The following is a 14,213-nucleotide window of genomic DNA, read 5'->3' on the forward strand; positions in this document are numbered from 1 at the left end:
TCAGGCTAATCTAGCTCACTGGAACCAAAAACAGCTACCTAAGGTACTAAATACTCAAGTGATGCAACATCATAAACAAAGTAACAGACATTTAGTTTTACTGTCTTCCCAATTAATGTTAACACTGAACAATATCAAGCTATCAATAAATCCTTTTTTTTAAACCACAGCTTTTCTGGATGACCATGAGCTCCTTATTCAATAGTGTATACCCAAGCAGAATCTGCTACCATGGATAATTCTGTGTGCAAACACACTGAAACTGAGCACAAGGAGAGAGGAGGGAGAAGGAAGAAGTTTATTCAGCATTCCAGATACGTCTTTTTTTAAGCAGTGGGAGGAGCATAGATTAAACGTCAAGGGAAGGAAACATTTTTGTATTCCTTCTGCATCTAAATGGCTTTAAAGCACCAAATGAATATGCATTTTTTGAATGTGTCCCTTCTCCTTTGCAGTAGTGGCTCTCCCTGCTCTGATACTGCATATTGGCAAGACTACAAATTCTGCCTTAGCTTCTAAAAGCAGCACCCTGCTGCTGTTGGTCTCCAATCCCCAAGGTTATGCTGGCTCAGCTTGTCTTCACTCATCCCCCCAGGCAAGGTATTTTTGCATTGCTGACTGAATCCTAGGAAGACATTACTAAGCATTGTGATTACAGGTCAGGCTCCCCTCCCTTTGCCTTTGAATCTTTTTGCTACATTATGAAGACAGTAATTTGAACAGCTTCCTTACTGTGATTATACAAAAGCAGAAGGTTTGCAGAGAACTGCAAAATGTCAGAAGAAAAACAGCTGAGGGGTTATTCAACTACTTTTTAATTTTTTTGGTACCAGCCTTCCTGCTTTTCTCCATGATTACAAGATCCGAGCATGAGAAGTCAACGTTATAATGAAAGATGTTATGCTCAATCTTATTTATAGAAATTAGACGATAAAGGATATTACAAAGCTCAAACTATCCTTGCATCTGTTTCTTCCTCTGCATCTTCAGTAAAATAATTTCAAAATATTTCAGACTATCAGCAGGATTTTTCATGTGTATGGTATGTAAGCTGTGCATCCCTCCCACACCACCAAGAGAAAAACCTCACTTGCTCAAAGCACCAAGCTAGAAAATGTGCAAGGTAATGAGAATTCAAAAACTGTCATTAATATAGAAACCAGATAACTGTTAGGACTTAACATTGAGGACTCATGCATTTTCATATACGATCAAGTGAAAGCAAAGTCCAGTACTAGGGTGCTTGTCAATGGACAGACAAGCCCAGTAAATATCTTAGGCTGCAATCTCCTCCCCTTGATAAATGTTATCTTTCTCTCCCTGCGCTTTAGAAATCTGTGGCATCAAGAGCACTATCATCTTGCAAAGCACCCCAACACAACTAAACCAGTGCAAGCTGGATGGTTTAGTTTCACAGAAGAGGAAGCAAGATGGCAAATCCATCTTGTGCTTCTTTTTGTCCATTGAATATCTATCTACACAAGCTACAATCTCTCCTTGCCCATCCCAGGCAGCAAGCAGTAAACACTGCAGATGCAAAGTTTGGGAAGGGACTTTCTTTCCCTGTGAAGTAAAAAAGGAAGGTAAATGGGGGCTCAACATCCGAAAGTGGTTTATAGATAGAAAGAATAGACACTTCAAGAGAATTGAAAGGGCAATCCAGGTCATTCAAACAGACAGGTATGGCTGGGAGAAAAAAATTGAGCTATTTTTTTCTCCATCCTCCAGTAGTACCATAAATTTGTAATTGAGAAGCACCCAGTTCTAAGGCAGTAAGATTAGTGGCAGACAAACAGCAGTTGGCCAAAGAAATTGTATCTGTACTCTATGGTGTGACAGGCTTCCACAGCAATGTGTAAGATACTACATATATATATTTTATATATATGTATATTGATTTACAGTATATTAGTTACCTTAAATACAATAAAAAACTAAAATGAGGCAAGAATTTTTTTTTTAAAAGAGGCCAACCCCAAGTAGTATGAGAAAGAGAAGGGCAAAGACAAGTAAGTTTGTCTGCTTAAGCCATTCAAAATGATTCCTTGCAGAACTGCTTCCCTTTTATAAATAGTATCCCTCCCCCAACTAGAACTAATTCCTAACACCTGCTACCCACTTCATTCCGGGGGTATGTCTTCCCTGATTAACTTCAGGTGGTCACCTCCAGCTCTGGAAAAAGGAATTTAGCCTGTGCTCAGTACATTTTTACTTTCTAAAAGGGTTCTGCAGGCTTCTTTTCTGTTGAGAGACAGGAGATATTTTCCCAATAGCACAATAAGTGATTCACTTCTAATAAATCATAATAAAGAGAAAGTTAATATTGTTTGATTTTACTTGAAGTAAAACGAAGAAAAATAAACTCAAGTTTGGACATTCCATCTGCCCTTTAACTATATATCCCTCTCCCCATCTCAACCTTTTCAGATAGTATCAGCTGGCAGAATCCAGAGCTCCTGCTTCAGTTAACATTGTGGCAGCTTTTCCTCCAGAAGCTGTTTCCCAGAGATTGATAGCTCAGCTGTAAAACTTTGCTTTGGGGAGACACTTGATATCAAAGGTGTCAGAGAACAGGAGATAAAAACAATTTACAAAATAAATTCAGTTTGTCAGCTTTAAAGTCACATCGATTTTTAAAACCTCACACATTTAAAAGCCTTATTTTTTTTTATACTTCAATAACTCAGTATTGCTTGGATTTAAATTGGCATTAGGTTCTCCATACTGTTTCTAAAACTATGTGAGGAAGGAAGAAAAGCAACTGGTGCCACTGTCTGTAGCCTAAGGCCCCATAGATAAGAAAGGCCCAGAATATATATTTCTGCCTCATTGGAAAGATTAGTCTAAATCATCTTCAAACATACTGCCAGCAGTGAGCAGGAAGAGCTTTCCTGTTGCTGTTTAACAGATATATTAGATGGAAAAATAATAAAAAGAAAAAAAACACCCTTTTAAGTCTATAGCTGATGCAATCTGACATCTTTTATTGGTAAATTCTAATTTTTTTTACACTACAAAATAGTAGTCCCTGTATAGCTCCTATGTTTTTTATAATTAGCATGTTTAATGTATACATATAATTTCCTTATTTTACACAATTACATTGAAGAGTATACCTACTCTCTATGTATTTTTTTTAAATATATAATTTCAAAATATTGAAATAAAGAAAAAAAGTGCCCAAAGGGATCCAAGACACACTAGCTACAAGGTTCAGCCTAAGATTCTCCAAAGAGAGAATTATCCATACTCTAGTATCTCTTTTGTCACAATATTACTTCCTCTACTGTCTACCACCGAGGTGTGGTTTAAATACACTTACTTCCAATTATTCTTAATATTAGCTACTTACATTTTTTATTAATTTAAATCCTTTCATTAGAGTTTTGGGACTTTTTTCCCATCTTTTCAATAACAGTCCAATATCACTGGAGCAGATGGCACATCCTCAACACAGAATAACTGTGTAATTATTTCTCTCAAGGAAGCCAAGCAGGGATAGAAGTCTTAGACACAAGCAATAAAAAAAAGTTTCAGGGTATGAACAGAATTCCTACAGAAAGAAATTAAAACTTCAGAACCCTGAATGCCTGTGAGAGGGATTGCATATGCAAACTTCAGATGTACAGCAGGTTATCCAAGAAGAAACTATGAAGTCCTCACTGGTCCTACAAAGAGCCACCTAATAAATTTGATCTACACAATTGTCCAGTACTTCTTTCACCTTCCAGCAGAAATCTAGTGCTCACTATCCTTTGACATATAATGCCACAAAAGCATGTTAGTAGTGGTCTAATACAATGGTCCTTGTATTAAAGTCAGAATTGTTAAAATCTTAGCGAAGCATCCTAGGAGCAACTGCAGACCCGTGCTGCCATGCTGCTGCCTGGGGCTACACCTGCAGATCAAGGAAGGCTTGTTTGGAAGCAGCCACGTTCAGAAGTGTGATGTGCTATAAACACCTTTTACTTCTTTGACTCACATTTTAAGAAACGTCTCAGCTGTCAGATACCACTGAAACAAAACTCTAACCCACTCTTCTCAATTACTCATTTCTTTCACTCTTGCCACTTCCAAGTTTTCAGTTCTTACAAAACATCTATTTCAAATTAGATTTTTGATACTGTTTGCTTTTCCATTTTTGTCAGTATATCTTTTTTGCTCCCCACACACATTTTAATACACTCTTACCTCCTACTGTTCACATTTTTGCATGTGCTTATTCTTTCAGCTGCCTAATATTACTTGATACTTTCCTAAAAAAAAATCAGTTAGTCTTCTCCATTATATTATACACATCTTAACATTATATTGTTTATGAACATATTAAAAATACTTTTAAGTTGGTGCTATTCAATTCCATCAGTTTTTTCCCTGTGCTTCTATCTGCATCCTACTATGAATACTTTTTTTCACTCTTGCTTGCATATTCCTCACCACCTCACCAGTACCAAAAAAGTTCCCATATGTGCCTCTGCACAATGTAAGTGAGCTTTAATGCTCTCCCTAGCAACTCCGCTGTCTAGAGTTTTACTCTTACTGCACTTCCTCAATCCCTGAGATGGCTGTTAAAGAGAGGCTGCTCTGATACTGCTTTCCCCAGCACTGCAGGATTGTTCTTCAGATTTGCATTCCCCTCAAGCTGCTTTCAAGTCTTTTTAAATTTGAAAGAGGCAAATTACCGACTATGTGACATACACTTGCAAACATTTGTTTTGCCAAAGCGATCATCTGTTAAATCGCCCAAGAAATTGGTGCTAAAGGCACTTTTTGGGTTTATTTCAAAGTTCTATAGTGTATGTTAAGGAGCAACTTAAAGGTTTTTTTGCACAAAAATAAAACTTTTTAGTCCATGAAGGATGTAACAGGTAAACATTTTTCATACTTGTAAAATTATTATTAAATACAGTGCTAAATTTGCAGAGAGCAAAATGCAAACCTTTAATGTTCAACATTAAATTGTTAAGAACGTTGCTCTTCAGTTAATTAACAAAAGCCACAAATTTTTGCTAAGAAATCATCAGTATGAATCCCAGGTTCTCAATACCTATCCTGTATTAAATTCTGTCATATTTTTCAGCACAAATAAGTCAAGCATACATAAATGCAGCTTTCCCTGACTGGCACCCAGATGAGGAGAATGTTCCTAAGTTGAATGGTAGCAAAGGTGGAAGATGGATGAGTTTCTTCCAACTTATTTTAATGAGCAGTGAGAAGTCAGCTATTTTTTTCTCCAAGGTACTACCCAAGTAACAGCATTTATGTAAAGTAGTTTAAGGAACAAAAGATGCTCTAAAGAAGCAGAAAGGCCACTACTTCTGTCTTAATATTCCAGTTAAGTGTTAATTTTTTCCCGATAATGAAGAAACTGCTAAAAATTCATAAAAGTTGTCTGAAATAATGTCTTAATATGTTTACTTTAAGTATATTCCCATAAGGAGCACTAAGTATGGTGCTAATGTGCATAAAATGCTACTGTCATACTGCAAAATTCAGGCTAATTTAATAATGCCTGATGTGCCTTACATCATGTTGCAATGATGTAATAATATGCTGCTAAATGAGTCACCTCACATTAGCTTCACAGCAATAGCAGAGCTGATGGCTGTTGAAGGGAAAATGGTGTAGCAGTATTACTGGAAACATTGATAGATTAGCTTTCTATTGGATTTTTTCCTTCATCTAAAAAAAAAAATATATTCCAAAGCAGCCTTTTTTTATTACCAATATGCACAAAATTCACAAATAATAGCAGCTGAAATTAGTTAAAAATCCATCTGCCACTAATAAAATATATATCATATACACAGCATCATGTGAATTCTTCATATACTATGCAGCACTATATTTCATACTGCATGATAATATATGTAATGTACTGTATATTGTAGTAAATATTTTATGCAGTATTATACTTTCACATAAACCAATGTATTTGATCAACATAATCCACAGATCCTTTCAGCATTGATGTATTTTACAGATTTATCCTCAACTTTTTTCTAAAAGGGTTTTATGACATTTAAAGTCTCCCATCATCATCCAGAGAGTTAGCAAAATAATGTAAATTAAGATATGTATCTTTACAGAAAGGTTACACTTTGAAGAAAAACTGGTGAATGCCTCTTTAGTTCTTGTCTGACATCCATTACATTTACACTCTATTTTAGCTACTTTCTGGCACATGGGATAATATGTGGACTTAACATTATGAAGTATGGGTACATATGTCATCTCCACGTCAAAAAATCCATAATGTGTATTTTTCATGCAAGATTATTTACAATTAAAGTAGAAACGAAAGGGATAGTCACAAATAATGTAATGTCTTCAGCCTAGTGATGTCAGTGGGGGGACACAGACTTGACCAGGCAGATGAGAACAGGCACTGCTAGGCTCAAGAAGCATCCCCCCCGCCTCTCTGCCAATTAGCCAGGGCACTTACAGGCTCGTGGGGATAAAGTTAGCTTCTGTGAAGACCCACAGAAACAATTAGAAGAATTAGTCTACCAGCTACACATGTAGTGCACATTTATCTGAATTTCACTTTGAAAATAGTGCAGATTCCTGGCTCTCTTAGAGCTCAGACCTGTCAAAGCAATGTGCAGCGACAGCTGGGTACCGCTTTGATGATACTGGTAACAGGAGTTGTGCCTTCAGCATCTGAAGCCTGTGCTGCTTTCTTTTACATAAGCTACAGTTTTCAGTATTAGATGATACAAAGTGCTTTCTTCAGATTTGTGTAAACAAGAAGCTTTCTGAAAACTTAATCTATATCCGGTTTCAGATTTGCAAAAAGATGCTGTTCCCCAGTCTGCAGTTACACAGCCACCAGGAATGCTGGAATCCCTCACTAAAATCACAAACTACGCCCCCTCCCTCCACTTCAAAGACACAAATAGAGACATTGTGTCAAGTCATGTAGCAGAGCATTTCATCTTGATCCCAAAATACAGTTTTTAATCTAAAAATCAGCTCTACATATATCTCTATTTGTCATCTTACTCATCCCCTTGGAGTCTATAGGAAAAAAAAGGCAGAGTTGGAAGGGTGCAGAATATAGTGAAGACCTGGCACAAGGAGAGAAATATGCACTAAATTACAAACAAAACAAAAAAACAAAAAAAAAAAAGGAAGAGGATACTTGATTGCCAAGTACTAGACAAACACGTTTTAACAAAACACAGAGACGTACACCATTAGCCTCATTAAGACTAACACTGAAAATTAACAAAAAACACAGCTTAGGACAAATGCAACTACCTTACTCAACACTGTTACTTGCATTAATGGGCCCAGTGCAAACCCTAAGATGCTCCTTCTTGGCTTGCTTAAAACACCTGATGGAAATATAACCTCAAAGTAGACACTTCCTGTTTGGTAAAATATTCATTAATTCACCATATTTACATTTTTGTGACTAAATTTTACACCCAAATCACGTTTCTTTATCTAAGTTGCTTAGATTTCCAAGCTACATTGCAAATAAATCAGCCTAAATATAAAGCCTGTAGGTAGCTAATAGTCCCTACAAATCACTGTTTAGATAATTTTCAGTAAAGGCTGAGAAGTGACAGAATGAGTCTTAAGCATCTGAGTTTAGAGCAGTCCTGAAAATTTTCCTTCCAGCCCTCTATAAACTTAATAGGAAGTAAAAATCAGAACTCATCACTCACCTAGAGGGGGTTATTAATATAGCATTTACAGCAATAACATATGGTTAGGACACTGGTAAGAGAAAAATGGGTTAGGGAATATTTGGACAAGTTAGGTATTTGCAATATATCTGTACTCAATAAGATACCCAATTGCACTGCCTTTTACCATTCTTGCAATTTCAGAAACTTTATCTACTGTCTCTGAAAATTCATGGTGCAGAGAGTGCAGAGACTAAAAAAGAATAAGGTTGGTTCATTTGTTTCAGGGAGAAACAACAGCAGTGGTCTGTAATTCCTCAACAACTTAAGTTTGGGGGTTTTTTTGAAAAATACTGGAAGAAATAGACCGCCCACACTAGAAGATAATGAAGAAGTGATATGGATTCAGCTGGAATAAACTATGTCAAACCAATCTCCTTTCCTTCTCAGAGGGCATAAGAAGTGTTTTAATAAGGCTTTTACTACCTTCACATTGCACAGGTGAACTAAAGAAGCAAGGATAACTGTAACTACCAGTGAACACAGAGTGCAGCTGTTTAAAAAACAGTAGCTAGGAGTTCGTGATCAACACTGCGTGAATACATTAACTGAGACTTTGCAGGCCTCTCTTTTGGGCACAATTCCACCTCTTAATTAGTGACTTGGATGAAAAATGAAGACCACATTTACTAAATGCACAAAGCAAATAACCCAGAAGGATCTATAAATGCAGTGCAAGCCTGGCATTCAAAATTGCACTAACAAATTTAGAGAAGGTAGAAGCACTGCGTTAAAAAGTAGATACATTTTTGCATATGAAACCTATAAAACTTAAAAATATAGGCTGAGGAATGACACGCTGGCCAGCAGTACCATAAGAAGATATTAGAAAATTTTAGACCATCACCAATCAAGGAAATTCTCGAAGATCAGATATTTGTTATGGAAAAGGCAAAGATAACATGGCAAAAAATGAACAGTATTGTTAGAAAGATCCAGGAAATGTCTTTTTGCCATTGTCCCTTACCCAGTTTAAAACATTGGAATTCCCTAGGGTTGTGAATCTACTGGAGAACATCTAGAGCAGAGCATAAGCTTTTCTACCAGTATTTCAATCCAAAATAGACCCTGCTATATATCTAGTTGAAAATATACCTGCACTATATTCTGCACTACACACACTAATGTAAAAACTAACTCAATTTATGTCTTATCTTTTCCAAGAACTCATCATCTTAATAATATCCTGGATTTACAACCCCTACAGACTTAAGGGAATATACAGATTATTCTCTGCGTCCACTGTCTGCAAGACAAGTTAGATGCTTTAATTACAATGATATTTAGATAGGGTGTTAGGGAAACTTTCTAAGAGTAAGTGTGTTTAAATAATGGAAAATAGAACCCAGTATGGTCATGCAGTCTCCTCCACCTATAGAGGTTTTTGAGAGCTGACTATGTGAGCACCTGGCAGGCACAGTGCAGTTGATTCTTCACTCAGATTGTCAGAATGACCTCTCACGATCATTTTCAACCTTCTCCTCTACAACAGCTTTCAAATATTGTAGCTACAGTGAGAACTGTATTTCAGGCACTGTCATGGATTTACTGAAAATATTAAAAACCAAAAAAAGATACATACATTTCACTGTGTTCCAAGTAAGCAAATTATTTCAAACACTGTCAGATTTAACCAATAAGATCAAATTAAAGTACAAACTATAACTTATCACATACATTTAAATGGAATTTAAATGTACTTGAAAGCTAACTCTATGATCATTTTATACTACTTTGAATAGAAAACCAAGAGGTTTACCTACAATAACATTTTTCCCATATACTGAGGACATTTTAGAGAGAAGAAACGGAGGAAGAGGAAATAATAGGAAGCATATAAAAAATATAAATAGCAGAAGTGAGATTATTAGAAACAAATGTGTAAGATTTTAGCTTAAAAATATCTACATGTAAAAAATTAATATTAAATGGTATTAGATATGAACAATTAGGAGATATAAAAGCATCTTCCTCAGTGAGAAGCCAAACAACAGAAATTACACTCATTACCACAAAGCAAAACATAATTTTATGCAAAGTTAACATAAACTCATTTTCCAATATAGAACATGAACTTAATGAAAGAGTAACGTGGAAATTAATTTGCTTCCAAACTCACGTCAAGTTTAAGTTATTATATTTAAATATGGTACATACTGAGTTATTTGAACAATAGTAATAACACTAATACAATGTTTTACTGTCTAGGCTGGCAATGCTGTGAAGCTTGTAATTTGAACTGAAGGAGGTATACTGTTTTTTCTGAGAATGTTACTAAAAGCTCAGCCATACAGTTACAAATGGGTCTTTGTTCACCACATCTGTGTTGCAGAGAAGTAGTAAAGGCTGCAAGAATTATCCTTTCCTAATAGGGAAAGTGATGTTAGGACTGCATTGCCACATGGTGCTGGCCATTCACACTTGACAAACTACTAGTTAAGATTCAGAACTGAGGTGTCACGCTCCTATGCTAAGTTTTATCCTCCAGAAGAAAGATGATCCTGAAAATATCAGCTCAAAGTAAGCAGTCTGCTTACAGTAAAATGAAAAATTATTCCTCTTTGAGAAAACAAGCATAACAAATTAATTTCTTAGAATTAAAAACATAATATATTAGTTATTTAAATCTTTGTCAACAAATACTGAGTGTAATCAAATGCTAATTATACTTTTTAAACATTTCAACTTCCTGTACATTCAAAACAGACTTTTAAACAGAGCTTTCTTAATGTGGCTCATTAGAAATAACATGGAAGAAATTTTCACTCTAGAAATAAGGATTTAAAGACATAAAAATAAACACATTCAAAACAACAAAACAATATAGTATTAGGCTGCATAACCTAATAGTTAAAAATTGAAAGCCTAGTACACTGTTTTCCTGAAAAAATACACGGTCACTGCTAGGAGTAACAACTAACTAATGAACTATATTCAGCAGTTACCACTGTTTTTTTAGAAATTAGATGTGAAAAATTCTAGCATCACAGACAATTCGTAATGAGTACTGGTCTGCAACTCTTCGCAGACTTGGAGAGAGAAATGAATAACTGCAAAGGATAAGAAAACTCATTTCACAACGATCTGCAGGAAAGATGCGACACGCGCAACCAAAACACCTTGCTCAGTATGTTTAGACTAGTCACAATCACCCTTTTACTAAAAACATAGGACTTCATGGTGATGAACTACAGAACCAGTTCCACTTGCATGTAGCAAAACATCTCCTTTAAGAGCAAGGTAATCTGACCACATAGAACCCAGAAAATTTGCTCTGCAAATTATGGAACGCATTCTTGTTTACGATGTTTGGTAGCCTGACACTAGTAACTTAAACTGAATATAAGTTTAGATTGTTACATTTGCTTTGAATCATCACTATACTTACTTGGCAGCCTGGTAACCCCGTATCTCTACCGTACAATGGAAATGGACCTCTATCTGAAGTTTTTCCTACAAAAGAAAGACACTTGAAATTAGATTATTTTAAAAATCAATTAGACATATGTATCACTTTTCCCTATGTCTGCAATTCAGAAAATCTGTTAACATCATAGTAAATTTACAAAAACTAAGTTACATGAATAAAAGTATGCTTCTTGTATGTAAAGCTCTCAAACAGCACTACTGCAATAGATGACATACTTACCTAACTCTGTTTCTTACGTAAATTGTGTACAGAAGAACTACTGCAATTTTCATTCTTATAAAATCTCCCTATCAGTATGTTTGAATAAAAAGGGCAAAGGTCCAGCTTTACTGCTATTATTAATGTGCAAAGGTAGAGACACTTTCAGACATTTCTCCTTCCTACATGAACGAAACACATGGTTGGTATCATCTGAGGTGATTAATATACTAAACAGTAAAATAGAGCAAACAAAACCACATGAAAAGTGAACAAAAATTTCAGTTCAGAACAATACAAAATCCTACACCAAACTTCAACGATGGCTGAGTCATTCAGATCTTGACACTCATCCTTTAAATCCTTAAAATCCTTTTGTGTCATGTACATCCCAGTCAGGTACAAAACTTAAGGAATACAACTAGTCAAGACACCAAAACAGACTTCTCTCCTCTGCCATAGATGCACTATTTGCATGCAGGGAGCACAGACTGAACACAGCAAAGCTGCCACTCTCTGACATTGCTATGAGAGGTTACAAGACATTGGCAATGTATTTATCAACTCCAGAAAAACTAATTAGTGTTGAATTTGTTGGCTATGCCGCCAAATTGTCATGTTTCGTATATCAAAATTCAGTTCTCCAGTAGGGCTCAGAACTTTATCAAGACTTTTTAAAAAAATAAATTAATTCAAGTCTCTGCTGAACAATGTCAAGAATCAGACAATCATTAAGTGTGTAACAGAAGACAGCAAGTGCATATACCTGCCCTAATTATGACACAAGTTAGAAGAAACACCACAAAACACCATTCAGAGCATTAATAAACCACGATGCCTATCTATTTGAAAAATCGTTTTACCCAACTGGGCATTTCCTTTTCTAAACAAGATGTGTGTCATCCAGTCCTCACAAGAAGAAAAAGTAGCCTTTCTTACACCTGCCCATCCCAGTGACAAATGGCTCCAGGCTATTGCAATTGCTCTCCTAGAACAGGACTCCTTTTGCTTTTTCTGATCTCTCTTACTACCAAAAAAATCCATAAATGTAATTTCATACGAGGAAATACTAAAGTATGCTTATTTTAAAAGTGCACCTTGTGTAAGCAGAGAGGAAGTTTGAATCTCTTTGAACATCTTTGTAAGATTATAATCTTAGTAACTAGAGGTAGTCTAGTCAACAACAGTTTGCTTGAAAAATGGCATCTTTGCTGTAACAAAGGGAGGAAAAAAAGAACATTTTTCTGCCGAAGCAATTTGCCTCTAACAACTACCAGGCACCAAGCAAATAAAATACCTAGCATGCAAAATTATACGAAGTAGGATGAATCATGCTGTTCATATTAAGCCAGACTCAGCATTTTCTTTCCAGAAAATGAGAATCTTGTACCACATGATAAACAACTTTGACTGAAGTATGCAGTATTCCAAGCAGGCTTTAAAACAAGTATTTGTACAAAAGTCAATTACAGAGCCTAGAAAAATTATTATTTAAATTATGGTTTGTGTAGCAAGCAAGAAATTATTAGATAAGAATGCATAAAGTCATGTTATTTAAATGTTATCACTTAAAAATAGTTTGGTGGATTCATACTAAAGGAAAAAAATTGACTAGAGGAGGCAAATCTATACTAAATTTGGTTAGAAAAAATCATCAAGAAAAGGCTGTCTGATGCTGCACTGCCTAAATATTTATCATTAATTGGAACTAGAACAATGTACCGTTTAGCCTGTGTTCAAAGGTTAAGCTTTTCTATTAAGGGGTTTTTGGAAAGTGACCTAGGGTCTAGTACAAGATGGTGCCTTTCCTACCAAGAGTCTCCCAAACATATCCCAAACATAAGTGCAATCACTTAGATATGACTCTCAAACCTCCGATAGTGTCACAGTGTTAAAGGTACACATTTTTAAACAACATCAACCAACAGGCACAGACTGCAGAAACACATGTTGTGCCCACGCTCAAGTCCTATTCATTCTTCTCTCTTGGACTGTGGAACCACACCCTTGTCCAGTTGTCCCTTTTGCAGGACTGGAGAACTGTACTAGTGCCATGATCTTCACATTGACATAGCAGAACAGGAGAGAGTTGAGCTGTCCTGGGCACTGCTACAGCATGTGTTACACTCATGAGAGAAGAGGCAGGACTCTACCAACAGCCCCTGAAGCTTCACTGATACTACATCAAAAAAAATGTTTACTTATCAAAAGAAAGAGAAAATACTTAGAAATTACTCCAGATAGTATTTGAAAGGCCAGTGTTTACAAGTTTGAGAGGATTATTTCCTCATTGGTCTAACAAACAGGTAGGTTCCACATAATGTCTGATCAATGCATGGGCAGTCTCTGGAATCCAATAAACATCAAATAACCTCCTAACTTACATGCTTCAAAAGTTACTGTGCTGTCATTTTAGAAGCAAAATCTACACCTTGCTTACATCATGGTAAATTTCTTTTCAGGTTACATATTGGTAGCTCTATAGCTCAGAGCTTTGTCCTCCAACCAGATTTACAGAATCAAAGAATTTTTGGAGTTGGAAGGAACCTTAAAAATCATTGAGTTCCAACTCCCCTGCATGGGCAGGGACACCTCCCACTAGAACATGCTGCTCAGAGCCCCATCCAACCTGCCTTGAACACCTCCAAGGATGGAGCCCCCACAACATCTCTGGACAGCCTGTTCCAGTGTCTCACTACCCTTACACTGAAGAACTTATGCCTGATCTCTAACCTAAATCTCTCTTTTTTTTCAGTTTAAAACCATTACCCCTTGTCCTCTCACTGCAAGCCCCTGTAAAAAGACCCTCCCCAGCTTTCCTGCAGACCCCCTTCAGGTACTGGAAGGCCACTATGAGGCCAGTGTTTCTACCGATAAAGACTTTAATG

General features: G+C 36.2%; 1 protein-coding gene across 1 annotated transcript in view; it reads right to left on the minus strand.

Moving 5' to 3' along the window:
* The window catches only part of TCF12 (transcription factor 12), a 160,089-nt gene that overhangs the window by 61,098 nt on the left and 84,778 nt on the right, over positions 1-14,213 (minus strand). Inside the window, exon 5 of the mRNA XM_009994419.1 lies at positions 11,086-11,150. Coding sequence (XP_009992721.1) covers positions 11,086-11,150 — 65 coding nt within the window. The remainder of the gene's footprint in view (positions 1-11,085; positions 11,151-14,213) is intronic.

The sequence above is a fragment of the Chaetura pelagica genome, unplaced genomic scaffold (genome assembly GCF_000747805.2).
Source record: "Chaetura pelagica isolate M959 unplaced genomic scaffold, ChaPel_1.0 scaffold222, whole genome shotgun sequence".
In the NCBI taxonomy this organism is placed as follows: Eukaryota; Metazoa; Chordata; class Aves; order Apodiformes; family Apodidae; genus Chaetura; species Chaetura pelagica.